General features: G+C 39.8%; 1 protein-coding gene across 3 annotated transcripts; it reads right to left on the bottom strand.

Annotated features, from left to right (window-relative positions):
• Positions 1-233: 233 nt before the first annotated feature.
• On the bottom strand, positions 234-23,909 carry ACOX1 (acyl-CoA oxidase 1). Of its 3 annotated transcripts, none has more exons than XM_061392788.1 (14): positions 23,703-23,909; positions 23,252-23,411; positions 19,261-19,421; positions 10,383-10,490; positions 8,928-9,047; positions 8,671-8,786; positions 8,096-8,265; positions 6,962-7,124; positions 6,248-6,438; positions 5,802-5,981; positions 5,565-5,670; positions 5,295-5,438; positions 4,919-5,125; positions 234-4,061 (listed from the first exon to the last, which is right to left on the bottom strand). In XM_061392788.1, the coding sequence occupies exons 1-14, from the start codon at positions 23,809-23,811 to the stop codon at positions 4,014-4,016; spliced, it is 1,983 nt and encodes a 660-aa protein (XP_061248772.1). In that variant the 5' UTR covers positions 23,812-23,909; the 3' UTR covers positions 234-4,013. The 3 variants fall into 3 exon arrangements, with proteins under 3 accessions (XP_061248772.1, XP_061248771.1, XP_061248773.1); XM_061392787.1 differs by lacking the exon at positions 19,261-19,421 and adding an exon at positions 13,045-13,205 and having other exon boundaries at positions 23,703-23,846; XM_061392789.1 differs by lacking the exons at positions 23,252-23,411; positions 23,703-23,909 and adding an exon at positions 13,045-13,205 and having other exon boundaries at positions 19,261-19,415.
• Positions 23,910-23,964: the final 55 nt, after the last annotated feature.

Raw genomic sequence — 23,964 nt, 5'->3', positions numbered from 1 at the left:
CCAACATGCTCTACCGTGCAGCCAAGAAGGGAAAAAAAAAAAAAAGGTTATTTCAACATTCTTTTGAGGGCTGACTGGTGGAAAGGTGGAGGGCATGAGAAATGGAGAGTGGAAAAATGATGGGCAGTGAAACCATAAAGACTAGGAAAGTGGCTGTGACCTTCAATTATGAATGCCGAAGCTGTGAAGCCAGGATGAAACCTAACACCATCACGTAATAAAGACAGTAACACTTTTCGTGTTGATTACAGTTTATTAAGGGTTCTTCAGTTTTACAAAGGAAGATGGGGTTAGTGGCTTGGCTTATTCGAAGGTTGGTGGGTCACCACTGTCCAACCGTGACTCAGTCTTTGGACCTGTGCACCTCCTCAAGTACTCCCACCTTCACTGACATGTCCTGCCAGGCATGCGGAACAATACATGCTAAATACACTTCATCGGGTAGGAACCAAACTCAAACCACGACAGTTAAAGGGGTAAGAAGGTAGCAAATTATATGCGCCAAAGTAGTTTCCTCGAATTCATAGCAATTGGAAATGTTTACAAGCAGTCATCAGTTGGAATATTATGCAGGTGAATCACATTGTTACCTAATCTGTGAAACAGTCGACAGTAATGTGGTTAAACTGTTTTGCTTCAGAATTCTTAATATCCCTCCCAATGTTCCATGACTTTCCTCGAGATAATCAGTGGCTCACTTATATGTAAGAAAAAATAAAAAAATTCTCTGAAACCTAGGAATTTGCAGTCTACAAAGGCTAAATTTCCTTATGTTTCTATATTTACTATCATGGACCACAGGAATAGTAATGAAAATTTGAGTTTGGAGAGCTATAAGCAAAACTCCACCAGTGTTTTAAAATGAAAAGACATTTTATTCATTTACGGTGACTTGGTCTAATCCTCCAGGAATGGAATAATAAATATTCAATTAGCTGATCTCTGCATTTTTCCATGCAAACCTTTATGAGTCAGGAGACTCAACAGAAGATTCTTGGCCTCAAGTAGAATCATCAGTTTCCTGGCAAGGTTCCTCTCCAGTTGGTGCAGCAGCTACTGCTTGAGGGCAATCTATGACTCCAGGCATACCTTGCAGAGTACACAAAATGGTTAGTGGGTGTTACAGGCCATCTGCATCTAGTTTTCTTTTTACTGAGATGGACAGAACTCAGAAAGGGGTAGGACTCTGAGCAACAGTCATTAGAGGAATTTTTGTTCCCTAGAGAACTCAAGGATCATGAATCAATATATTTCCGCAACCAAAGCCTTGCACTGAAGAAAATCCAATAATTGAGTTCTAATAACATGTTAATGTTACAAATGGTTAAATGCCTCCAGGTGTATGTTATCTGAAATTACCACCAGTGAGTTCTCAGAAAGTATGTGAACATGGTTAATGTTGCAATTAAGTGAATGTTCTGAAGATAAGCTGCTACTTAGTGGTATGATGTTCTGAAGACAAGAACAGGAAGGCCCGAAAAGGCTTTGGGACCAACTGTGCTTTGAGGTCACTTATGTGCAACACTGAAGTACACCTCAGTGTCTACTGAGTAGATACGAAGTAGAAATTCAAATACTTCAGGATGTAGCAAACTTCATCCATTACAAACAGCAAAAACCTCATGGATCTTTCAAAGGGTTATGTCAGTATCATCTAATAGAAACAATAATTCTGCTCAGGTTTATCATCATTTTGGAGATTAGGTTGAAATTTATCTGTACTCTTTATGAAAATGGCTCACAAAAGAACCCAACAGAACCACCCTTATCTGTGGCAAAGTCTGGCTTCTAAAGGATAGCAAGCTGGGTCTGCTGCTTCCTTATGAGAAACCAACAAATCTGTATTCCTGCATGGACAGAGCACTCAAATACTCTACAAAGACAGCACCATCTATCTGCTGAGGCAGGTTATCTGCTGAGGCAGGTCTCACTCCTTCCTTCCTTCTTTTGTTCAGTGTTACCTAAATCTACATCTTAAAATTCTTCATAATTTAAATTTATGTTTAATTTTATGTGGTACATTCTTTCCATCTTGATAGTGACAAATTCTTGAGGTCTTATGGTACCTTTATTCTTTAATTACAGTGAATAAGTTCAAAACATTCCAATGTTAATAAAAATACTATCAATATGAGATCTAGCTTTTAAATATAAAGCTCAAGGTGCTGGACTGAAGGTGGCTCTGACAGAGTCCACCACCATGTTTCAAACTGCTTAGATCCCAGATCTATGAAGCTGGATTGTGTGGGTGTCATTTCAAAAACCCTCATGTCCTGGCCATGGGTTAGCCCTCTGTGAATAAGATTTTTAACCACTAACTGGAAACAATTCTATATTTAACAGGTTAATATCAAGCAATCTGAATTTACTGTTATTTCCCAGAATCTGATCTAGTCCCAAGAGATACCCATACGAGATTTACAGAGTGATTTTTTACTTCAATGTTAACACAATTATCAATTAGTTCTCCTGGTGGAAAGATTAAGGCTTCTGTCAACAGGCAGTATTTCTTCTGCTGGACCTTAAAGTCTATTACTAGTTTCACTGGGATAGATTTTATGTAAGGTCCCAAGAAGGGAATTACAGTTCCCTGAATTACATACTACATTCTCAAGACTGACTCTAGAACAACTGGCTTCGTGAGACAGAGGTTACAAATACAGTTAACAACAACAAGAAAATTAAGTGATTTGTTTTACATTGATTTGAAGAAAAAATTCATCATGAGATACGTGTTTAGCTTTTAAATATAGAATGATTGTACAAATTAGACTTCAGCTGAAAGGACAATTTAGCAAGTCAGATAAAGCTCCTAGAAACATACTGAAAATAAAACCAGATATACTGTAAGAAACATTCTATGGAGCTTCCATTTATCCTTTAGCCACTGTTTCAATGATTATATTTTCTGATTAAAAAATCAGAACACATGGTTTGTCAAAGGACTTTCCTGGGTGTAAGAAGCAATGAGTGACGCTTTTATTTTTCTAAGGCCAGACCTCCAAGCATTTTAATGGCTTCTGCCAGAGTGCCAGAATATAGGAAATCTGGATTGTTCCAGAAAATGTAGTTACCATGGTCACCAAAGTTACAGTAACCTAACTGATAGCTCTCCACGCCCTTAATTCTTCTAAGAAGCAACTGTGACTATTTTTCTCCTTTCTTTAGCGTCTTTCTCAGGAGAGGGAGATCAAAACCACTGATGTGGAGATCTCATCGGCTGCCAAAAGTTATATGTAGAGATGACTTGGCCGCCTCCCTCTTCCCGAGAAGCTGACGCAAAGGGACCTCTAATGCTACTAGAGGGACAGTTTAGGGAAGCCTCCAACGGAAGCTTAGTTCCGAATTACACAGGGCAGGGACCCTGCAGAAGCCTGTGCTCAAGAAATCTTTGGGTTGGAAAGACGCTACTGTGAACACTTAAGGTAAGAGCAATACATCAATTAAGGAGGGCAAGCAGGCAGGAGAGGCGTCAGTGTGTCAGGCACGAACTCACAGGTTTACTGATTAGTTTCTTTTCCCCAGTCTCTCTTCTTCACTCCTGCTTTCTAGCCGGGACCCCTGGCAGCTGTGTTAGGACATGAGCAAGAAAGTTAGGAAGGGTTCTACCCTGCTTAAAAAAACACCTCTGCTTAAAAACACTTGTATATCCAGTGATTAGCAATTAAGATGTGAAAATAATTAACTACTTAGTAGTTAAATTTTACTAATTATCAAAAGTCCTGGCCTCCTGGGATCAGCAGCAATATAGATGGAAGTCGCACTGCATTTCTTAAAACTTTTTCTGAATGCTTAATAGTCTCTTTCAGTGTTAATTGCACTTGTAAAACACATCTGGTTTTCTCCTTTAATTTGCAAAATCTGTTTTCTTTTTTCATTTATAAAAAGAGGAAAGGGTCAATTTATCACTTGCTCTACAGCTTTTCTGAATTTGATCAAGATTCCACGCAGTTTGTGTGACAGGTGTAAGAACAGCTACTTTCAGGGCAGACTGCACTTATCATCAAGCCACGTCAGAGCTTGGACTGCAGCGACTTTAGGTGCTTGTAAGACTCATGGACCTGCAGGGAAAGGAGAGAGAAAACATTACTGATAAGGAGCTTGCAATTTAAAATAGCTTTTTTTTTTTTTTTTTTGCTGCACTGGCTCTTTATTGTGACTCAGAGGCTCTTTGCTGTGGTGCAGGGGCTTCTCGAGCTGTGGCACGAGGGCTCTCTAGTTACCCCATGGGATATGGGATCCCAACCAGGGATCAAACCCCCGTTTCCTGCATTGGAAGGTGGATTCTTAACCTCTAGCCCACCAGGGAAGTCCCAAAATAACGTACTTTTAATCAAAAAATTATCTGAACCTTATATGAATCCTGATTCAAAAAAATCAAAGGGGGGTGGGGGGAGAATTGAGCTAAATGGGGAAAAATCTGGACACTGGCTAGTTCATGATATGAAAGAATTATTGTTAATTTGTTTAGGTGTGAGAATGGTACTGCAGTTATGCTTTTTTAAAAAAGGAATCCTTATCTTTCAGAGATACATACTGAAATATTTATGAATAAATTACCTGATACCTTGGATTTGCTTCAAAATAATTCTGTTGGGAGGTTCAGATAAAATGCAACTGGTCATGAGCAGACAGTTGTTGAAACACGATCAAGGGAACAGGAAGATGCACTGCAGTGTTCTATTTATGTATATGTTTGAAATTTTTCAATTGTTGTTAGTTAAGGAAACTAAAAGCCCACATACTATAGGAAAGGTCTTGTTCCCTTCAGAACCTGTTGCTCAAATAAAGGGACTGTCTGAAGTGGTCATGAGAGCTCTCAAAGCTTCCCCAGGTGGTCATTCTCTGAGGGCCTTCCTGCTTTAATATTTAAATGAATAACTTCAAAATGTGAAAGACACTTTTTTCTTTTTTTTACCTCTGTTTTGTTCAGTGGGGATTTCTTGGCCCATTCAAACAAGTTTTCGTACACATTTCCATCATAGCGGCCAAGCACAGAGCCCAGTGTCACATCCTGAAAATCAAATGCATCCACCAGAGCAACCGCGTCAGGGCGAATCGCAGTCAGCAGCTCCTTGATGCGCCCATTCACCTGGGTGATCTGAGACTCTGTCATGATGCTCCCCTAAAGCGAAGAAACGAGCAAGCAAGCACAGACGTTATAAGGTACGATACAGACAGATGTTTATGAATATATAGACACACACATATACACAACTACAAAGTAAACCAAAATTATTTTCTATAAAAAATTAAGAAGTAAATAAAGGGACTTAAACTTAGAAAATCCTGACCTGAAGAAAATCCCCTGCATTCTGACTGATTCCATACAAAGAATACAAGAGACACAAACGCCTTAGGACAGCTTGGATGGACTTCTCTTGAATCTGGAGGACTTTTTCCGTAAAGAGCTTAACCACCACATAGTGGCAATGTGCCTAGATATAAGGAAAACACCAGAATGTAAGAATCTCTGAAAAAGATTCAGCAGTGATAAGGTCTCTGTACTAAGACAATGAGGGGGGTGGTGAAGGACGGGGGAGGGGAGGAGAACCATCACTGACCTCACTTGCCCGAACAAGGTCAATGGACGTTAGGTTCCACGCTACCTCCTTGCTTTTTCTGTGAATCACTTCAGTCTGAAGGTTTTTAGCAGCAATTTCTACTAATCTGTTTTTTAAAAAAAAAAAACTAGAAAACTGGAGCCCAAGAAGGTGACAGTGAATACTCGTGCCTCCCACCTAGGCCCTGGGCCTGGGGCCCCTGCAGCTGCCGGCCCCAGCTCTCGTGGGTGCACTCACCTGGCCGCTCGAAGCTTGTACGCCTCTGTCAGGCTGTCGGGGCTGTTGATATCCACCATAGTTGGCCACACGGCCACCTGCTGTGGCTGGATGCGCTGGCTGGGCAGGTCATTCAAGTAGGACACCATGCCACACACCAACTTGCCTGAGTGCACCTGGTCGTAACTTTTCATCAGGAACCTAGAAGTCACCAGGACACATGCTTTCAGTAACTATGCTTCCCGTGAAACAGAAATAAAGTGAACTCCTGTAATGACTTTAAACTATGTGACGGGGTTTCATACTAGTCTGAGCACAAGATAAACATCCTGCGTCAGGATGGAAGGCAAAATGACATCTTTCAGGAACAAACATAATGCGAAGAGAACACACGGGAACAGGTATCAGTGGAAAGGACTTGGACATTCCTGAGAACACAGGATAGAAATCATGAATTAGACTCTAACCTGGCTGTCTGCAGCATCATGACAGTGTTTTCCCCCTCGAAGGTGCAGGTTGGGGTAAAAGTGACATAAATATTTGGAAGTCCACTGCAGTGAGAATAGCCATGTCCGCCACAAGCCATCCGACAGGCTTCAATAGCTGTGTTCGTTGTCCAGGACGTGAAAGCCTTCAGCCCAGCGGTGAGCGCGTGAAGCTGAAGGGGGAAGCACAGGCCATCAGGACGTCTGCAGTGCTGACAGCCTGCGTTCCAAGTGGACACGCTGAACAGGACTGTCACTTGCAGAAACACTTGCCAGGGTTAAGTGGCAGGTGCTCAGTGCTTAGGGCTCTGTGCTGTCATTGCCAGGGGCCTGGTTTGGTCCCTGATTAGGAAACTAAGATCCTGCAAGCAGCCTGGTGTGGCCAAGAAAACCAAATAAAATCACTTGCCATGTATATAAACTGAAAAGCATCCTCATCTAATTAGCCTAAACTAGTAACATTACCACATTCCTTTCTGAACTGTTCTATGTGGCAAAAAAATGTACCACTTAGGTTCTTTTGCTCAATAAAGGACCAACATAGTACAGTAATTCTGAAATTTAAAAACATGGATAAATCCATAAAAATATGGATTCTTTTCAAGGTATCCCAATGTTTAATTTTCTCTGCACATGATCCCACAGGGAAGTATGAACAAGAAGGGTTCCCACAAGGGACAGAGACCAGACACAGACCTCAGGCAGCTCACTCAGGTCCCCATGGCCAATGTCTTCATTAATCCGAAGATAGGTCTCTTTCATGTATGCGCCTACAAACTGGAAGGCATAGGCAGTGGCCAGGAGGGGAAAAAGTTTATATTGCTGGGTTTGATAATCCAAAATCTGTGGTTCTGGTTCACTAAAGTATATGAAAAAAGGAAAAACAAACAAAAATCAATCAATCAATCCCTATACAGAGCTCACGTGCCAGATTCTGGACTAAGCACTTTGATAGATTAATTTATCTAATCCTCACAAAGACCCTGTGAAGTAATTTTTAATAGCTCTATTTTACAGATGGGAAAAATGAGGTTAAGAACCTACCCGGGGTCACAGAGCTAGTAAGTGGCAGATTCTTGATTGAAATCTAGGCTATTTGGCTACAGAAGACCACACTCTGAACCACCCTGTTGAACACGTGAACAGGATTTTCTAGTTGACATTTGTATTTTTCTTAATCTTTCCAGTCTTTCCAGTTTGGCTATGAAAATAGTATCTCATGGCAACATAAAGAACCAAACTTCGTTAACTTCACAGGAGGAAGGCAATGTTAAAGGGTGTAGCTGGTAGAATAAACTATATTGTGACCACTAATATGAGAAGACCCAGTGTACTAAGTTTAATATTTAAAGTCTAAGAAGGTCCACTGAGCATGCAAAAGAGTCTGCTCTTACCAATTTCTTTATTTCTTCTTTAAGAGTAAAAAGTTTATCAAAGAGTCATGCCCAATTAGTAGGTGGAAATAAGAACAAACTATGCCCAGGAACACAACAGGGAACCGAGTTTAATGTCACTTTCACTATACCCAATTTGTAGTTGTTAGCAGCAATTAGAACCTTCACACCACACCTTCGGTGTTTTGAACACTTCACTTATAAAGCTCTAGTAATATTATCATTTTTCTTAGAAGGTTAAAAGTAATAATTAGGTGCTTATTCTCATCCTTCCACTTAAGGAAGTTTAGATTCTAAGTAACAGACCCAGTACACTGCCATTCTAGCTAATTTTATCACAAATGCACTTTCTCCACATCACATTTGGGAATTTTGATACCTGGATGGGGTTCACGCCAGACTTCAGTACTGAGCTCATCTCAGACTTTACCCTTACCCTGGGTTGATTTCAGACTGATGCCTCACAGCACTGTATCGGACGGCAATGGTGCATGCCTTAGACAGACTCCGAGCGGATTCTCCCACGAGGAAGGACCTGATGAACACCATGGTCCCGTAGGTCAGCTTGTTATTCAGGGGTTTTACGTATGTGCCATCAGGCTTCACCTGGAAAAAGAACATGAGATGGATGCTTCCTTCTGTTAAACCCAAGTGACAGTTTATTCTCAAAGTGTGGTCCCCAGAAAGGCAGCATCAGCACCACCTGATGCTCAGTCCCCACCCTGACCTCCTAAATCAGAAACTCTGGGCACTAAGTAATCTAGGTTTTAGCAGCCTTCCAGGCGACTCTAATGTATGCTAAAGTGGGAGCCCCACTGGTTTAGCAAACCAAGACATGCCCTTCACACCTGTCAACTCATCTGATTTCATGGTCACAATAAAAGCATCATCAGAAGTAAAAAATGTGTTATTACCTTCTAAACGAACAGACCATTCCAATCCTATGATTATCAATGGCCACTGAAACCCCCATGTCTGACACGCCTGCTCGTATTTTCCATCTCACTGTACCTGGGCATGTTTCATCAGCATGTTTTCTCTGGGAATACGATAGTTGTCCATCTTCAAGTAGCCATTATCCATCTCATCATAGCCAAACTTGGGGCCAATGTCTCCTACAGTAATACCTGCCGCAGATGAAAGGGGAGTCACAGGGTATTTAGGTTCTGGGATTCCTGGCTCCCTCCTCTTCTTTAGTTACATATTATACTTTTTGCAGAAGATAGTGACTGGTTTAATTTTCCATCTCAACATTAGATAATCCTAACCTGGCAAAGGCTTATGGGTCCCAAGTTCACGAATAGGTACAATGAAGGCATGTAATCCATAGCATTTTCCCTGAGTGAAGAGCTGGGCAAGTACGATAGCATGATTTGAAGTTTTTCCAACTGCAACATAAAAGAGAACGAGAGAGGAAAGTGAGCAAATGTTCTTACATTTTCAAAAGACAGAAACAAAAGAGAGAAAAGCATATGTTAAATATAAGACTAAGATTCCATCAATAGCAAAATTCATTAAATTTTTGCAAAGTAAGCCTTCATTTTAAAAACACACATATATATGTGTGTGTGTATTTTTACTGGAGTATAATTGACATATAACATTATCTAAGTTTAGGGTAGACAACATGTTAATTTGATAGCATTTTAAAGAAGAAGATAGTTTTACTTATTTTTCATTCATTTACATAAAGACATTTTTAGGATAATCATAGAACATTAAATTACTTCCTTTTTCTCCCTTAAGGCAGGGCTTTCCAAAACAGTAGCTACTAGCCACATGTGGCTATTTACATTTAAATTAATTATAATGAAATAAAATAGAAGATTCAGTTCCTCAGTCAGCTAATTACATTTCCAGTGTTCAGGTGGCCAGTGGCTACCACGCTGAACGGCAAAGACAGAGAATATTCCATCACTGCAGAATACTTCAGTATTCTGCATACTTCAGTATTCGGTATTCAGAATACTTCAGCTGTACTATAGGATACAGCTGCTTTAAGAGATTTTTGGTTAATGCATCCAGAAATATTTCCATTTTATTGCATGCTAGTTTTTTTCCTTATCAAAATGTAATACCACATATTAAAATATATAATGTGGATAACAAAATCCTTCATTGGAAATATATGTATCCTAAAACAATAATTCAGAATAGAAGACAATATTAAATAAATTTCACATCAAAGCTATTATAACAAAAATTTAAAAACTAAAATACTTTTCTTTTTTAAAAAATACTCATTTCTATTTCTGTTTTGATTATTTATTTGGCTGTGCCAAGTCTTAGTTACAGCATACGGGATCTTTAGTTGAAGCATGTGGGATCTATTTCCCTAACCAGGGATTGCACCCAGGCCCCCTGCATAGGGAGGGTATAGTCTTAGCCACTGAACCACCAGGGATGTCTCTCAAATACTTTCCAATACATAAATGACTAACCAAACTAGGTATACTAAATTACTTTAAATGATGATTATGGAAATTATGCTAACACATGGAATGCTAAGATAAAAATCTATGAAAAGCAGCAAAATTGACAGCTGTCCTCTGCACTTTACAAGTGTATAAATATCTGTAACAGGTAACACAAGAGAATGTGAAAAGCTCAGCATAGTTTAAGCCCTAAGAGTTCTTTCTATATTTCAAAATTATATTCTCATAGATGCTATATATTCTATAAGTCTTCAAAACATTCAGTTACTATTAAAAAAATTCACTTACGTCCACCAGGCCACCACTTGATGGAGGTCACAGTAGGACTGTTGAGAATGAACTCCTGGGTTTCAGGGTCATAAGTGGCTGTGGTTTCCAAGCCTCGAAGATGGGTTCCTAAGGAAATGAATTATACCTACTTCAGATAGAATATGGGAAAAAACAGGTATAGGGTAAAATCTGCCCAGTTCCTTTAAAGCACTAGCATCTCAGAGAGTAACAACATCTAACAATAAAACATCTGTAGATGAGCTACAAATGGTTGATAACCAAGATCCTGAATTTCTGATGCTTAAATCAGATAGTTCGTATTAAGCTGAAAATATAAATGTCAAGCATGTTCCATTTCTGTATTTGATTTACTGCACAGCAGTAGATAGGGAACATTTATTTACATCAACCAAAAGAAAATGTAAAGACAGATAAGAATCATAGTTGCCTGAGATCACAGGCTATGACTTTAACATGGAAGTTAACTGCCCTTTTAAAATCATCTCTAAGTTGTTAGTGTGCTAATTTCAACTCATTCGTATTGTGTCCACCACACCAATTCAACATTCTGGAATTCTGTATTATAACAAAGAACGAGATAACACATGACAGAAGAGACTGAAGCTAAAGTTCTTGTAAACTGAGAATTTATTTCAGAATGAATGCTAGAAAGGAAAACAAGTTTTAAAACTTTAAAAGTTATAACCATTTTAGGGAAAAGAAGACCTGGAATGGTGACTTTTTAAAAATTTCTAAAAGTCCCAATAAGGTCCAAGTTCACCCTGTAGGCTTCCAACACTAGGCTTTCACTTATTCCTGACTGGTTCACAACTTTCATGTTCATTGGAGATGGACAGGGATTTGTGTTTTAAACTCTAATGAAAAAGTGAAAGTTGCTCAGTTGGGTCTGACTCTGCAACCCCATGGACTATACAGTCCATGGAATTCTCCAGGCCAGAATACTGGAGTGGGTAGCCTTTTCCTTCTCTGCTGCTGCTAAGTTGCTTCAGTCGTATCCGACTCTGTTCGACCCCATAGACGGCAGCCCACCAGGCTCTCCGTCCCTGGGATTCTCCAGGCAAGAACACTGGAGTAGGTTGCCATTTCCTTCTCCAATGCATGAAAGTGAAAAGTGAAAGTGAAGTCGCTCAGTCATGTCTGACTCCTAGCGACCCCATGGACTGCAGCCTACCAGGCCCCTCCATCCATGGGATTTTCCAGGCAAGAGTACTGGAGTGGGTTGCCATTGCCTTCTCTAGGAGGGATCAAACCCAGGTCTCCTGCATTGCAGGCAAATTCTTTACTAGCTGAGCCACAACGGAAGCCCAAGAATACTGGAGTGGGTAGCCGATCCCTTCAGTGGATCTTCCCGACCCAGGAATCGAAGTGGGGTCTCCTGTATTGCAGGCAGATTCTTTACCAACTGAGCTATCAGGCAAGCCCTTAAATCCTAATACAAACGTGCCAAAATTCTTTGAAAAAAGTTACAGAAAAGTGTTCTATGTGACCCTCTCCCTATCCTGAAGTCAATGATGAGAACTTTTTACCAGATTGCTTTGAAAATGCCAGATTTCATTCACCACTTAAAATTAATTGTTAAACATTCAGAAACTTCCAAGTTGAATAACAGAAATGGCCAGTTTATGGGTGATCAACCTTCCCCCAGATGGGAATCAAGGAATCAGACAGTGAGACCCCTTTCACCAAAGAAGAAACTTTTATAGAACAGGTAATGACAGAGCGTTTTCAAACGCACAACTGAACCAAACAGTATTCCACTTTGTGTCTTAGGAACATCCTGTAAAATACTATTTAGCATTGAAGCTGAAAGTCAAATGAGCAATCAAATTAAGATAAAGCTGTTACAGGAATAAGGAACAAAAAGCAAATATACACTAGACCAGCTGTTCTGAAACCTCTGATTAGGCTAACAGAAGCCAGAAGTAGATGAATGGGTACCATTCAAACACAAATACCAATACAGAACGCGTGCTACCAGGAATAGCCACCAGCTTGAGCCCCATCCAGTTCACAGAGAAAGGTAGGTCAGGGATGCAAAGAAAAAAAGAAAAGTGGTACATACAGAATGTGAAATCAATTACCTGGAAGTACAACTTATCTTATTTTTACTAAACTTTGGCCAAAGCCACCTTTAGAAGTCTACTGAATTTAGTGAATCAACACAAATAATGTCAAGGTAAAAAATCCTGCATGTTTTGGTTATAGAGGCCACTCACTTCCCTTTAGCACACATGCTATTAACATCTATTTCTTTTGGAATCTGTGTAAGTTCATTAAGGTATCAGTATAAAAGGGAATCACAGTAATGAAGAAAAAGAGATGGGTTCAGACTCTCCATACAAATTCTGTACAAAAGCAGTGAACCTGAAAAACCACTTAGTAAGTAAGACCTAACTCTTAATTCTTGATCTGCTGAAGGGGAACCATGAATAAGTAATCAGTATATCTGTGATAACATGAGCTTTAATTTCCACTGACCAAGGCATTGTCTACGCCAAGACTTCCACATGTGAAAACCTGGAGCGCTGCAGAAAGACTGCATTTAAACAGATCCCACACAGCACGTGGAAACACCACCGCTGGCACATGATGGACGCTCCATGTACCCTAGGCTTGCAGAGCCCCACCCAACCCAGAAGGTAGACTGAATGCACCGTACCATGACCCATCTCTGTTTGGGCATAAGTGCCAATGATCTCCAAGTTCCAGGCAGGCATGAAGAAGCGCTTCTGCTGTTCCTCGGTTGCCTGGTGCAGCAAGGTGGGCAGGAACATGCCCAAGTGAAGATCCAGAGGCGCAGGCTGCCCTCGATTCACAAAGCTTCAAAGAAATACCAAGGATGGGCATTTGAGAGTCATCAGGTGTGAGATCAGCAATTTGAACAAACAGCAAGGAAAGGAGAAAAAAAATACCTTCTGTTAAGTATGAATTAGTTGAGTAGACTTCATCATGGATGGGAGCACTGCCCCTTTCTGTATTACATTATAACTCTTGGTTACTTCCATTTTTCTTAAATTGGTGAGAAGTATTTTCTAATGCGACTCATTTCTAAAATAACTTCGCAGGGATTGGGAACTGATTCCAAAGCCTGTGCAACCAAAACTGTGACCAAGGCAAAGGATTACAGCCTTGCAATTAAGGTAAATAAAAATTCTGAAGAGGCTTGATGGAATGGAAAATTGAAGTTGTACAATGACATATATTCTAATGAAAAGTTGACATGGGAAAACACAAAAGTTCTCTTGGAAAAAATTTTTCCAGGATCTAATACTAATGTTTCTGGGTTGGAAAACTTTTCTATTTGTCTATAAAACATCCAGTGTTAATCCACATTCCTCACCTAATTTTGGTCATTTCATTTGGATTCATTAAAATATCCAGCCACATGCTATTAAAACAATTTAATACAAAAACTGACGATGCTCTTCACTCCAGTAATTAATTTCAGAAATAAAAAGACATGCAATTTTTAGTGAAGATCATAATATTCACAAATAACAGATGAATGCATAACAATCGCTCCATTACAATCATATGGGAATTATCAAAATTATAATAAACATGTTAACTGTCATTTAAAATCCAATTTCTAAAGTCATTCTTTTCCATTTAAAATTTGCAAGTGCCCTAGACTTTTATGTAAATTTATTTCTAATAGGAAATAGTGCTATACAGCTTTGTAATATTGCATGCTACCGGCATTTTTATCAAAATTCCAGCTCTAAATTAATCAATTCTATATTGCTCTTACTATGTTCTTTATCTTAGAAATGAGCCTAAACATTTCAGTTTCAAAACTTCTCCATTTGTTCCACTTGAGGAAGAAAATAATCAGGGGGAGGGTGCTGTAGGTGAGGGCTGATCTGTACTGTCTTTCCACAAGGGTTGGGGTGAGCTGAGCTTTCAGCTAACCAATCACATGAAAATCAAAAAATGCACGAATAACTTCCTCATTTTACAAAGAAATTAAAGCTGAGGTGAATTAAGTGTTTTCAGGTCAGAAAGACAATGGCAGGACTTCCCTGGTGGTCCAGTGGTTAGGACTCCAAGCTTCCAATGAGGGTAGGGGGACAGGTTCATTCCTAGTTGGGAAACTAAAGATCCCACAGGCCTCAAAGCACAGCCAAAAAAAAAAGACCATGGCAAAACAAGGACAAGAATCTCATTGCCTAATCATGTCTTCTAGTGCGATCTGGGCTGAGGATGACGGTGGGGACATTAGAAAGACCTGCCAAATCAGTTAAGATTTGGAAGCGTCAAACTGGAAATCCTGTAAGATATTACCACTGGGGGCAACTGAGTGCAAGGTCCATGGGATGTTTCTGGGCTATTTTTGCAACTTCCTATGAATCTACAGTCATTTCAAAATAAAGTGCCATTGCCTTCTCTGAAAGTGCACCAGGGGAAGGCAATGGCACCCCACTCCAGTACTCTTGCCTGGCAAATCCCATGGACGGAGGAGCCTGGTGGGCTGCAGTCCATGGGGTCGCTAGGAGTCGGACGCGACTGAGCGACTTCCCTTTCACTTTTCACTTTCATGCATTGGAGAAGGAAATGGCAACCCACTCCAGTGTTGCCTGGAGAATCCCAGGGACGGGGGAACCTGGTGAGCTACCATCTATGGGGTCGAACAAGGTCGGACACGACTGAAGCGACTTAGCAGCAGCAGCAGGAGCTGTAAGAAGAGAACTCTGAACTACGGCCAAAAGTTGTGGCCTGAGGCCAACCACTCTCATTGCCGAGAGCCTACTTTTCCATGGCTAGAAACCAGAGCAATTCCTGGTGAAGGAGAGGTCGCTCTGAGGCGCCCTTCAGACTCATCGTGGGCGGGTGTGTATCAGGGAATAATGCCAATACCAAGGGTTACCGCAGAGCACACTGAGAAGGGCAAGGGGAAAACTACTATCATCACAAACTGTTCTGAAGCTGAAAGTTGTTCCCAGGAGTAAAATGTCTCTTGTAACTAGGGTAAGGATTATTCAGAAGTGAAGGAAATGTAGAAACGTTACAAGGACAAAGTTACCTGGATAGTTTTTGATTTAAATCAAGTATTGATATTTGCTGTAACCTTATGCATGATAAAGATCATAAATTATTTTAAATTAATTTACTTTATAATTGCAAAGCACCAACATTTTACTTGGTAAGGAGCTGCAGTCAATTCTTTCAAAAGCGTCAACACCAAAAGGCTTTCCCTGTATCTCCTACATGATACAGGGCAGGGAAGGCTGGCCAGTAGTGAGGACAAATGATTAGATTAACAACATATTGAGAAAGGAAGAAATCAAAATAGCAACTCAGTGGACAGCATGATTATAATCCTTGGAAATCAACAACAAAACACCAACACCATCAATCATAAATTAACTTAGCAAAGCTATAGCTTTAAAAAATCATTCATTCTTATCCATTAGAACCATTCAAATAGAAATCCCACTAAAGAGAAAGGTGATTTATAACAGCAACAAAATATTTTTATATTTTAAATAAGTTAGCTCAGAATATTAAATATTTAATTATGAAAACACATAAATACCTACTAGGATGAATGAAAGATCAGAGTAACAGAAAAGAAATTGCTAATTCTGAGCTCACAGTATGAAGGAAAATTAGTACTTCTCAAGAAAATATTGGGATTTAATGTAACACAGGTTTTAAATTCCTATAGAATATGTTTTAGAACTTGATAAATTGAGATCAGAATTTATCAAAAAGAATAAGTATGCAAGAACACTAAATACAAATATCTTGAAACACAGGCTGTAACAATAGTAAGTTTATCCTATCAGATTTTTTTTTCTATCAGATTTTTAACTATCTTTAAAATAACAATGAGCCAAAGCTTATGATGTTAGAGAAAACAGAAAGAAACAAATTAATGTAATATATTTAAGGTTCCATAAATAAATTGAAACTATTACAAAAGTCTAAGATAAACTAGAAAGAACGTAATAAAGTGAAAGAGCTATTAGTTAATAAACATGAATACTGTATGTGAGACTGATCACTGTATCATACACAAGTAAAAACATTAAACACAAATTCAACAAACAAAAATGGGAATAAAATGGAAGCTAATTACCCAAGATATGAGAAGAAAACTTATACCTAGTCAGAGACAGATGCACTGAGGCCAAAATATTTAATGAAACAGAGCCAATAAAAACAATATAATGTTCTAAGATCAACACGCAGATTCTATTTATCCAACACTCAAAGGAGAACATGCCAGTTCATACATATGAAATGCAGAGAGTAATATCCAGGCTCATTAGCATTGGTAAATGAAAACTTTAATTCTTAGATATAAAAGTAGCAAAAAACCAAAGTGACTATGTTGATGGGACAAAGGAGACACGAGTACACTAAATACATCAAAACCTACTCCATGTCTTATGCAACAACATCTATAAAGTACTCATTCTCTTCAAATGTAGTCATTCGTCTCTGAGGAAGGTATTCCAAAGGCATAACCCAAAGAACACAGCTTTTGTAGACGTTTATATTGTTATTACTAACAGTGGGGAAATTAGAATATCCAGGGAGCAAGTCTCATGGAAAGGCCAACAGGGAAGAGAATCACTCTGGGGAAAAAAAGAGGATGGGAGGCTATCGGAGAGACAGAGCAGTGAGATCCAGGAAGAGGAAGATTAGGGACTTACAAGATCAAGTGCATGACCTATTTTTCAAGCTTCAAAGGAAGAATATTTTCACCGTTTAGTATTAGAGATGGGAATCTGCAATGATACTGCAGCATCTTCAAAGATGATAAGTATGTACTACAGAAGCTCTATTTTCCTGAATAATTATAATAACAGAAAAGGCAAAAAGAATCCCTATGAAGTGGCTAGAACTTGAAATGATCAAATAACCATGATGACCAAGACACTATCTGCTTTGTGACCTGGAGAGACATATGGTCTGGAGATAATTAACCCTAGACCATGTCCCAGACAGTCTCTTTAACAATGGAGCCCCGGGTAGAGGGTGCCCTCCTTGGTCCAGGATTCTGCCTTTGATTAGGGCTCGCAGATCCACAGACCCAGTATGTGTTGGGCTTGTGTGCCCGTACAGACAGAAGTGTGTTTAAAGGAGGGAAGAGAGAACACTGGTGAGCTAGACTTTCTGCAGGTGGTTGAATTTTAAGATTCTTGAGGATCCTGGAATAAGACTGAGCACTTTTAATTTCTTCACTTCTCAGAGGCTTCCTAGAAGTGAAAGAATCCCAAACTGGAAGTTACAGCTAATTCTGTAAGAACGTGAGATAATCACTGTTGACCAATGTTCCAAAGTCTCAGAATTTAAGTAGTCAAATCGTCATCCTGTACAAGTTGCTCTATTTCCAGTCCCGCTGATGCTGAAGTACTTTTTATACATTCTCTATAAGATTATACTCTCATTGGATGTTAATTAGCCAACAGACTGGCTTTTTAGGAAAAGAATAGCACTCAGCGAAGCACAACTAATATGAACTGACAAAGTTCCAGCAACAAACAAGACCTAATTTTAAAACTCTGTTCTCTAAAAAACCATAGAGATCAAGACAAAGTTGGTTTCAAACACAAGAAAAATTTGGAAACTAGAAGGAAGAAGAGAAAGAAAACTAACAAATACCATCTTGCCCAGAGCAGCACAGGACCTTAATCCAACCCTCGGCACTCCTCAAATCAATGAAGTTTAAGTCTTCAATTCTTCCTCTCTTCTTGCAAATATACATGGGAAATATACTTCAAAAACAGAGGCAGAAGGATAAGACAGACCAACAAAAGATAAACAGATCAGACTCATTTAGTTTCACAATAGTTTACATCTAATGTCTCCCAAGAACAGTATACCTCTTAAAGTCAAATAAACTCAATGATGAATTTGAAAACAAACAAACAAAAAAGGATTCTGTACCACAAAGCTATTTCAAGATCACAAAACACCCACACACACTCCAGGAGAGGAACACTGCTGGAATGCAATCTTTCTTCCCTTAGGACACCTTCCCTCAGGTCTGACCATCCTTGGGTGCCTGGTGGGGTGTTCATAAAACTGTCCCATGACCAGGATCTGCAGTGCCCATAGGCATTATGAGAAAGGACATTTACTTAAACCAATTCACAAGCCAAAAAGCACCAAATGAAACACAAAAGAGGAATATCCCTGATATCTGCATCCTTTCTTCCTTCCTTTGCTTTGCTTTACACGAGGGAAACATTTTGATAATTAGGAATGACATGGGGCAGCTCAAATTCAAGACCCTTAAGCCCGTCAGTGGCCTTGTCTATGAAAACAAACTTGCTCCACAAGACCAAACACAAAAACTTTTTTAAAGGTTTTCAGAACAATTTAACCAAGAATTCCTGGTAATTCAAAGTCCATGGGCAGGTACAGAAAAATGAATAAAAAGAAACGAAATGAAGAGCATCATGGACTTTTTCCCAAACCCCCTAGCAGCCTTCACCACTTTAACCCCGTCTCATTAAAATCCACATTTTTAACTTGATTAAAGCAAAGCATCTTCCACGTGTTGCTGAGGCATGAAGCCTCTTAAGAACTTCCAACTAGGTCTTTTAAATCAGACACCCACACAATGGAGCACTTTGCCATATTTTCAACCCCACCTTTCCAAACTGCTCGATACCCATTTTAACTGGGTGTACACAGCAACGGTAAAAAATAACAATGATACATCTTTCAGGCCAGAATCTTGGACCAGTTTATAGGGAAATAAACTATGAAGAAACAGGTTGAATTTTAAGATTTATCAATTTAATAATAAAATTCCAAACGTGTAGCAGGAGGGTAAAAAAAAAGGTCAAATGCCCAGAGTGATTTGTTAAATGAAGACCTGACTGGGCTACCCACTGACCCTCAAATGTGGACTAACCGTGGCCCATTTCCGTCTGGGCGTAGGTGCCAATTATCTCGAGTCCTTTGGATGAATGCAGCCATTTCTCTTGCTGAGCAGTGGTGCCCTGATTCAGCAAGGTAGGAATAAACATGGAGTAATTGAGGCCCACAGGTTCCACAAAATTGACCAAATGTAGTCTACAGGAGAGAAAAGAAAAGGGTCTCAGCCTTATTCTAGAAACTGGATTCTACCACCATTCTCGCCAGACACATTTGGCCCTGAGGATGAAGGTTAGACAAATTTAAACCCCTTTCTTACGAAATTAAGACTCAAACTTATCATACACTACCTAAAAAGCCAACGGCAGAATCTAGTGGTATCTCTTCTCCTCCTAGTCATGTCAGGGCCAGGATTCTGAATTTCACACTTAATCCAGAAAGCAAATTCTACCCATGTTTTAGCCTCAGACCTCTTTTGTTTATTATTTTGTTGGTTTGATTTCTTGGAACATGAGTGTGTGTTTTTGCTTTATTTTTAGGCTTTACTTGTCTTGAAAATCAAAAGAAACTCCACAGAACATTTACATTTGCTGAGCTGTTAACAAAATGTCCTAAAGAAGAATAATTTAAACTATTTTTCCCTAGTAACCAAAGCAAATGTCCAGGATAGTATGTATACATTCTAGGGCCAAAGCACAAATCTATAAAGATCTTCAGAGTTTACAGATGGGTAAAGCAGGTAATGTGACTATGTTAAAAATCACAAAGGGTCTCTGAAAATTAGTCCAGATTAAGGGAATTTTAATTTTAATGGAATTCAGTCTTTAATGATTTTCCCCTAAAAGAATCTGTGAAGTAGTCAGTACAAGTTATATACACTAGTTAGCCTCAGCCATGCCAAGTTAGAGATTTTACAGGGTCTATTCTGTCAGCTCTATCTATATAAACAGCTTAAGGTACAAAGTATTATCTAACTGACCCTCATGATGTTTCAAGGGATGGACAGAAAGCAGCGTCACCACCCTGTCCTGGCTTGTAGGACAAGCAGAGCATAAATTCAAGAGAAAGAGGGGGTAGGCTGCCAACTCACTTTTGGGGATGCCCTAAAACCATACCACTACCTTTTAGGGGTGCTGAGGACAGATTCAAACATTCAAGGAGTGCCTGGACTAGCCAACATCAAAAATGCTTTTTAACCCTGAGGTTCTCTGATTTTCACACAAATACTAAATGTTAATTCAGACTCCAAGGAGAGAAAGAGGGCAAAGGAGGCGGAGAACAGAAGAGTCGAGTGAGTTTCTAGGTAAGTCTCACAGAAGCTGTTCTAGAGAGAGAAGTAAGACATTTTGCAAAAAACATACCCATCTCATTATGGTGGGATAATGTGGAGGTAAATATAAAAACCGGCCTCTCAAAGGCAAGGGCACCATAACACTCCCTAACAGCCACGCTTTATTGACTTCCCTGGTGGCTCAGACGGTAAAGCATCTGCCCGCAATGCCCCAGGTTCAATCCCTGGGTCGGGAAGATCCTCTGGAGAAGGAAATTGCAACCCACTCCAGTACTCTTGCCTGGAAAATCCCATGGACGGAGGAGCGTGGTAGGCTACAGTCCATGGAGTCGCAAAGAGTCCGACTCGACTGAGCGACGTCACTTTCATTGAAGGAGGAAATGAACCTGCAAGACTTTCTGAGTAATAAAAGCAGTAATTCACTTGCTAAAAACGGAAGCAATACAAGACACAGCCATTCCCTTATGGGAAATGAGAAGGCTCTGGGTTGGTAAAGTGCTGATGCTGACACAAAATAATTAATTCTAGCAACAGGGAAAAAATATGTAACACAAAATAAAGACTGTTAAATACTTATGTTTTTGACATACTGAGATTTTTTTTTTGAGGGCTCTTGAAGTTAACTAAAGAACAATATCTGAGCACTTGTTTTAAGTTATGTTTAATCCTCCCCGACGACTCTTTTCAAGGAACTAGCTTTAAAAACCTAAGAAGGATTAAAAAAAAAAAAAATGACTGGTTCGCATTAGAATTTTGTTACTTTAAAAATACTTTAGTTTTTGCATAACAAACAGTATAGTTAAAAGACAACATTACAGAAAAGGAGATCAGGAAAGGAATTTGTATATTCCCCAAACAGCAAAGTCTTACTTTCTCAAGGAATGGAGAGAAGAATTCTTCTACTGCTTGAGTTGAGAAAACTCAAAGTATTTTACTAGTATTTCAGTCAGTTTCAAAATATTCTCATGTTTCATTTTGTGATAGGGAAACTGGATATAAAAGGGACCAGAAATATTACTATATTTCATTAATCATAGCATCCCTCACCCCAAAGCCAATTTTAGCATTTAAGACATTCAATGTATCTGACAATTAATGGTAGGTCACAGTTGAGTTTTTTAGTGATACATAAAACATAGATGTGAGTAACAATCGACAGTGTTCAGTAACTGCCAAGACTAATGAAACATTCTCTAACAAACACTGATCTTCCTGTCATAGCCCAGAAATACTGAAAGGATGTCAAAGGGCCTGCCACAGGTTGTATTTTGTCTTTTTCCCAAATAGTGAGGTCTGAGTCATAAAATACATTACAGAAAAAAAAGAAAAAAAAAAAAACAAACACCAAAACCCAAAAAAACTGGCTGGTGTCCCCTGGTTTTTAACTGACGTGAAGGACTGTGTTCTATGCCACTGTGACTTCACTGGAGTCTACTTACACATTGCGCACCACCACAGATTATGAAATCTAACTAACTCTGAAACACACGGCCGAAGCCATTTGAAGTAAAACAAAACAAACCTCTTGTTTTAAGGAAAAATCTAATTTTACTAACTTTACAAGTTCACAAACTCAATTCAGGTAAATCAGAAACAGAATTTTCTAGGAGTTACTCCACCTCAATATCCTCACAGCCACAAGTTACAAATTTTAAAAAATAAAAGAGCATTTGGAAGTTAGTAAGTACTCTGGACTACCAAATTAACTGTATTTTTATAACTAAAATGGAAAGAAGTTCTGAGTGTGGGCTGGAGTAAATTTCCTCCTGACAAGAATAACCAGGTCAAACTCAAAAATAGATACCAAATATATCAGTTGGCAGTTGTATAAGAGAGGAATGCCTATTGCAACATAAAGACAGAGCCTGTAACATGTTTCCTTGTTTCATTTTTCTTGGCTCTTAAACATGTACCATCCAAATAATTTACCCTCTATTGATGAAAATATTGGCGTTCTTAAAAAACGTAGAGACCTAAAACAGGAAATGCCCAGTAATAAATGATAAGAAACGCTGCAAGTCAAAGGCATCTTACACTAACATTACATAATTATAGTGTATATTTACATAAAGGCCAAAAAAAAAAAAAAAAAAGTGTGTGTCTTATTTCTAACCAAAAACACAACAAAAAGATGGTCTGAACAAAGAACATACTCTGTCAGCAGTAGGACCAAGGCATATTTTTATGAAGTCTCATATGCACAGGAGGGCCATTTAAATACCCTCACCAGATTCAACAAAGCTGGGGGTTCTCAGAATACTTCATATCCATTCTGAGGCTTGACTAAAGTTCTTCCTCATATTTTCCATTATTTTAAACTCAAGAGCTACATTAGTATATGAAAATACAATCTGTTACTGCTCCAAAATATTTGTTTGGTCTTTGCAACGGAAAACATCCTTCTAAATTCAGCTTCTGAATTTAGCAGGCCTCCTTCTTAGAAGAAGCAAGTCATTCTGCATTTAAATCGCTCAAAACTGAGAGGTCTGGACCGCATGTGTATGATTCTTGATAAAGAAAATTACAGCATCTCCACAACAAGCTTTCTACAAACATCAGCCCTTTAAAAGACTTAAAAATCAAAGTAACCATCATTGTCCACACACAGAACTTTAAAATGGCATGAAAAGATGTGAATTTGAGTCTTCAAACTCGAAACACTATGAAAAAGGATACCACAGATGGCGAATTCAAGGTTCAGGCTTAGGCCCTTGCTCTTAAGCTAAGGCATACCTACTTTTTAAACCACATGATTTCAGCAGGATCTGCGATGCCAAACTTCCTCATCTTCTGCACCATGATGGCACTCTTCTTAACAGCCACCTCGTAACGCTGGCTACGGCTGAGGAAATTCAAGTTCTCATGCTGGAAGTCTGGGTCGTTCAGAATGAGGTTCTCTGGTAGGGAGTTAAAGGGTACCAAGAGGAAGACAAAAAATTCACGGCTCCGTTAAAGCTCTCTGGATCACACCAGGTTTCAGCCTCACGGGCACAGGTCCTCCCTCGCGATGGGCGATTGCCCCCGCCACAGCCTCCCCTGGAAGTGCGGGGGTCCCGCGGCTCCCCTAAAGCCGGGCCAGAGGTTGTGGCCTAGGCCCTACAGTGCCCCCACACCCCCGACTTCTCCCGGAGGGAACCGCCAGCTCTGCTCGGGAAAGGCGGGGAGGAGGCCTGGCCAGCTGCCCTCACCGATCTCTCGGCGGCGCCGAGTGTTCTCGGGGCTGCCGTCCAGGACATTCGTGAGTAGCTCCGGGTTGAAGCTGGCGCCGGCCCGCTCTTTCTGCAGGTCTGGATTCATGGTAACGGGCGGCTGAGGCAGTGTAGGTGGCAGCGGCGACAGCAGGAGTCCGCAGCTCCTGCGCTGGGCCGACACTAAGAGCCGCCCCAGTACAAGGCGGGTCCCCGCCCCCCGGCCGCCTCGGCCCGCCCCTTCTCCTTCACCGCGGCCCCA

This window comes from Bos javanicus, chromosome 19 (genome assembly GCF_032452875.1).
Source record: "Bos javanicus breed banteng chromosome 19, ARS-OSU_banteng_1.0, whole genome shotgun sequence".
Lineage (NCBI taxonomy): Eukaryota > Metazoa > Chordata > Mammalia > Artiodactyla > Bovidae > Bos > Bos javanicus.
This window is presented reverse-complemented; position numbering and strand designations above follow the sequence as displayed.

Excerpts from the sequence above, each read along its gene's own strand:
- ACOX1 (XM_061392788.1), bottom strand. The coding sequence starts at position 23,811 with ATGAATCCAGACCTGCAGAAAGAGCGGGCCGGCGCCAGCTTCAACCCG. Across the intron at positions 9,048-10,382 it reads CAAGTGGTGGCCTGGTGGAC|TTGGAAAAACTTCAAATCAT; the intron begins GTAAGTGAATTT and ends TTTATGTTGCAG. Across the intron at positions 4,062-4,918 it reads CCCCACTGAACAAAACAGAG|GTCCATGAGTCTTACAAGCA; the intron begins GTAAAAAAAAGA and ends CTTTCCCTGCAG.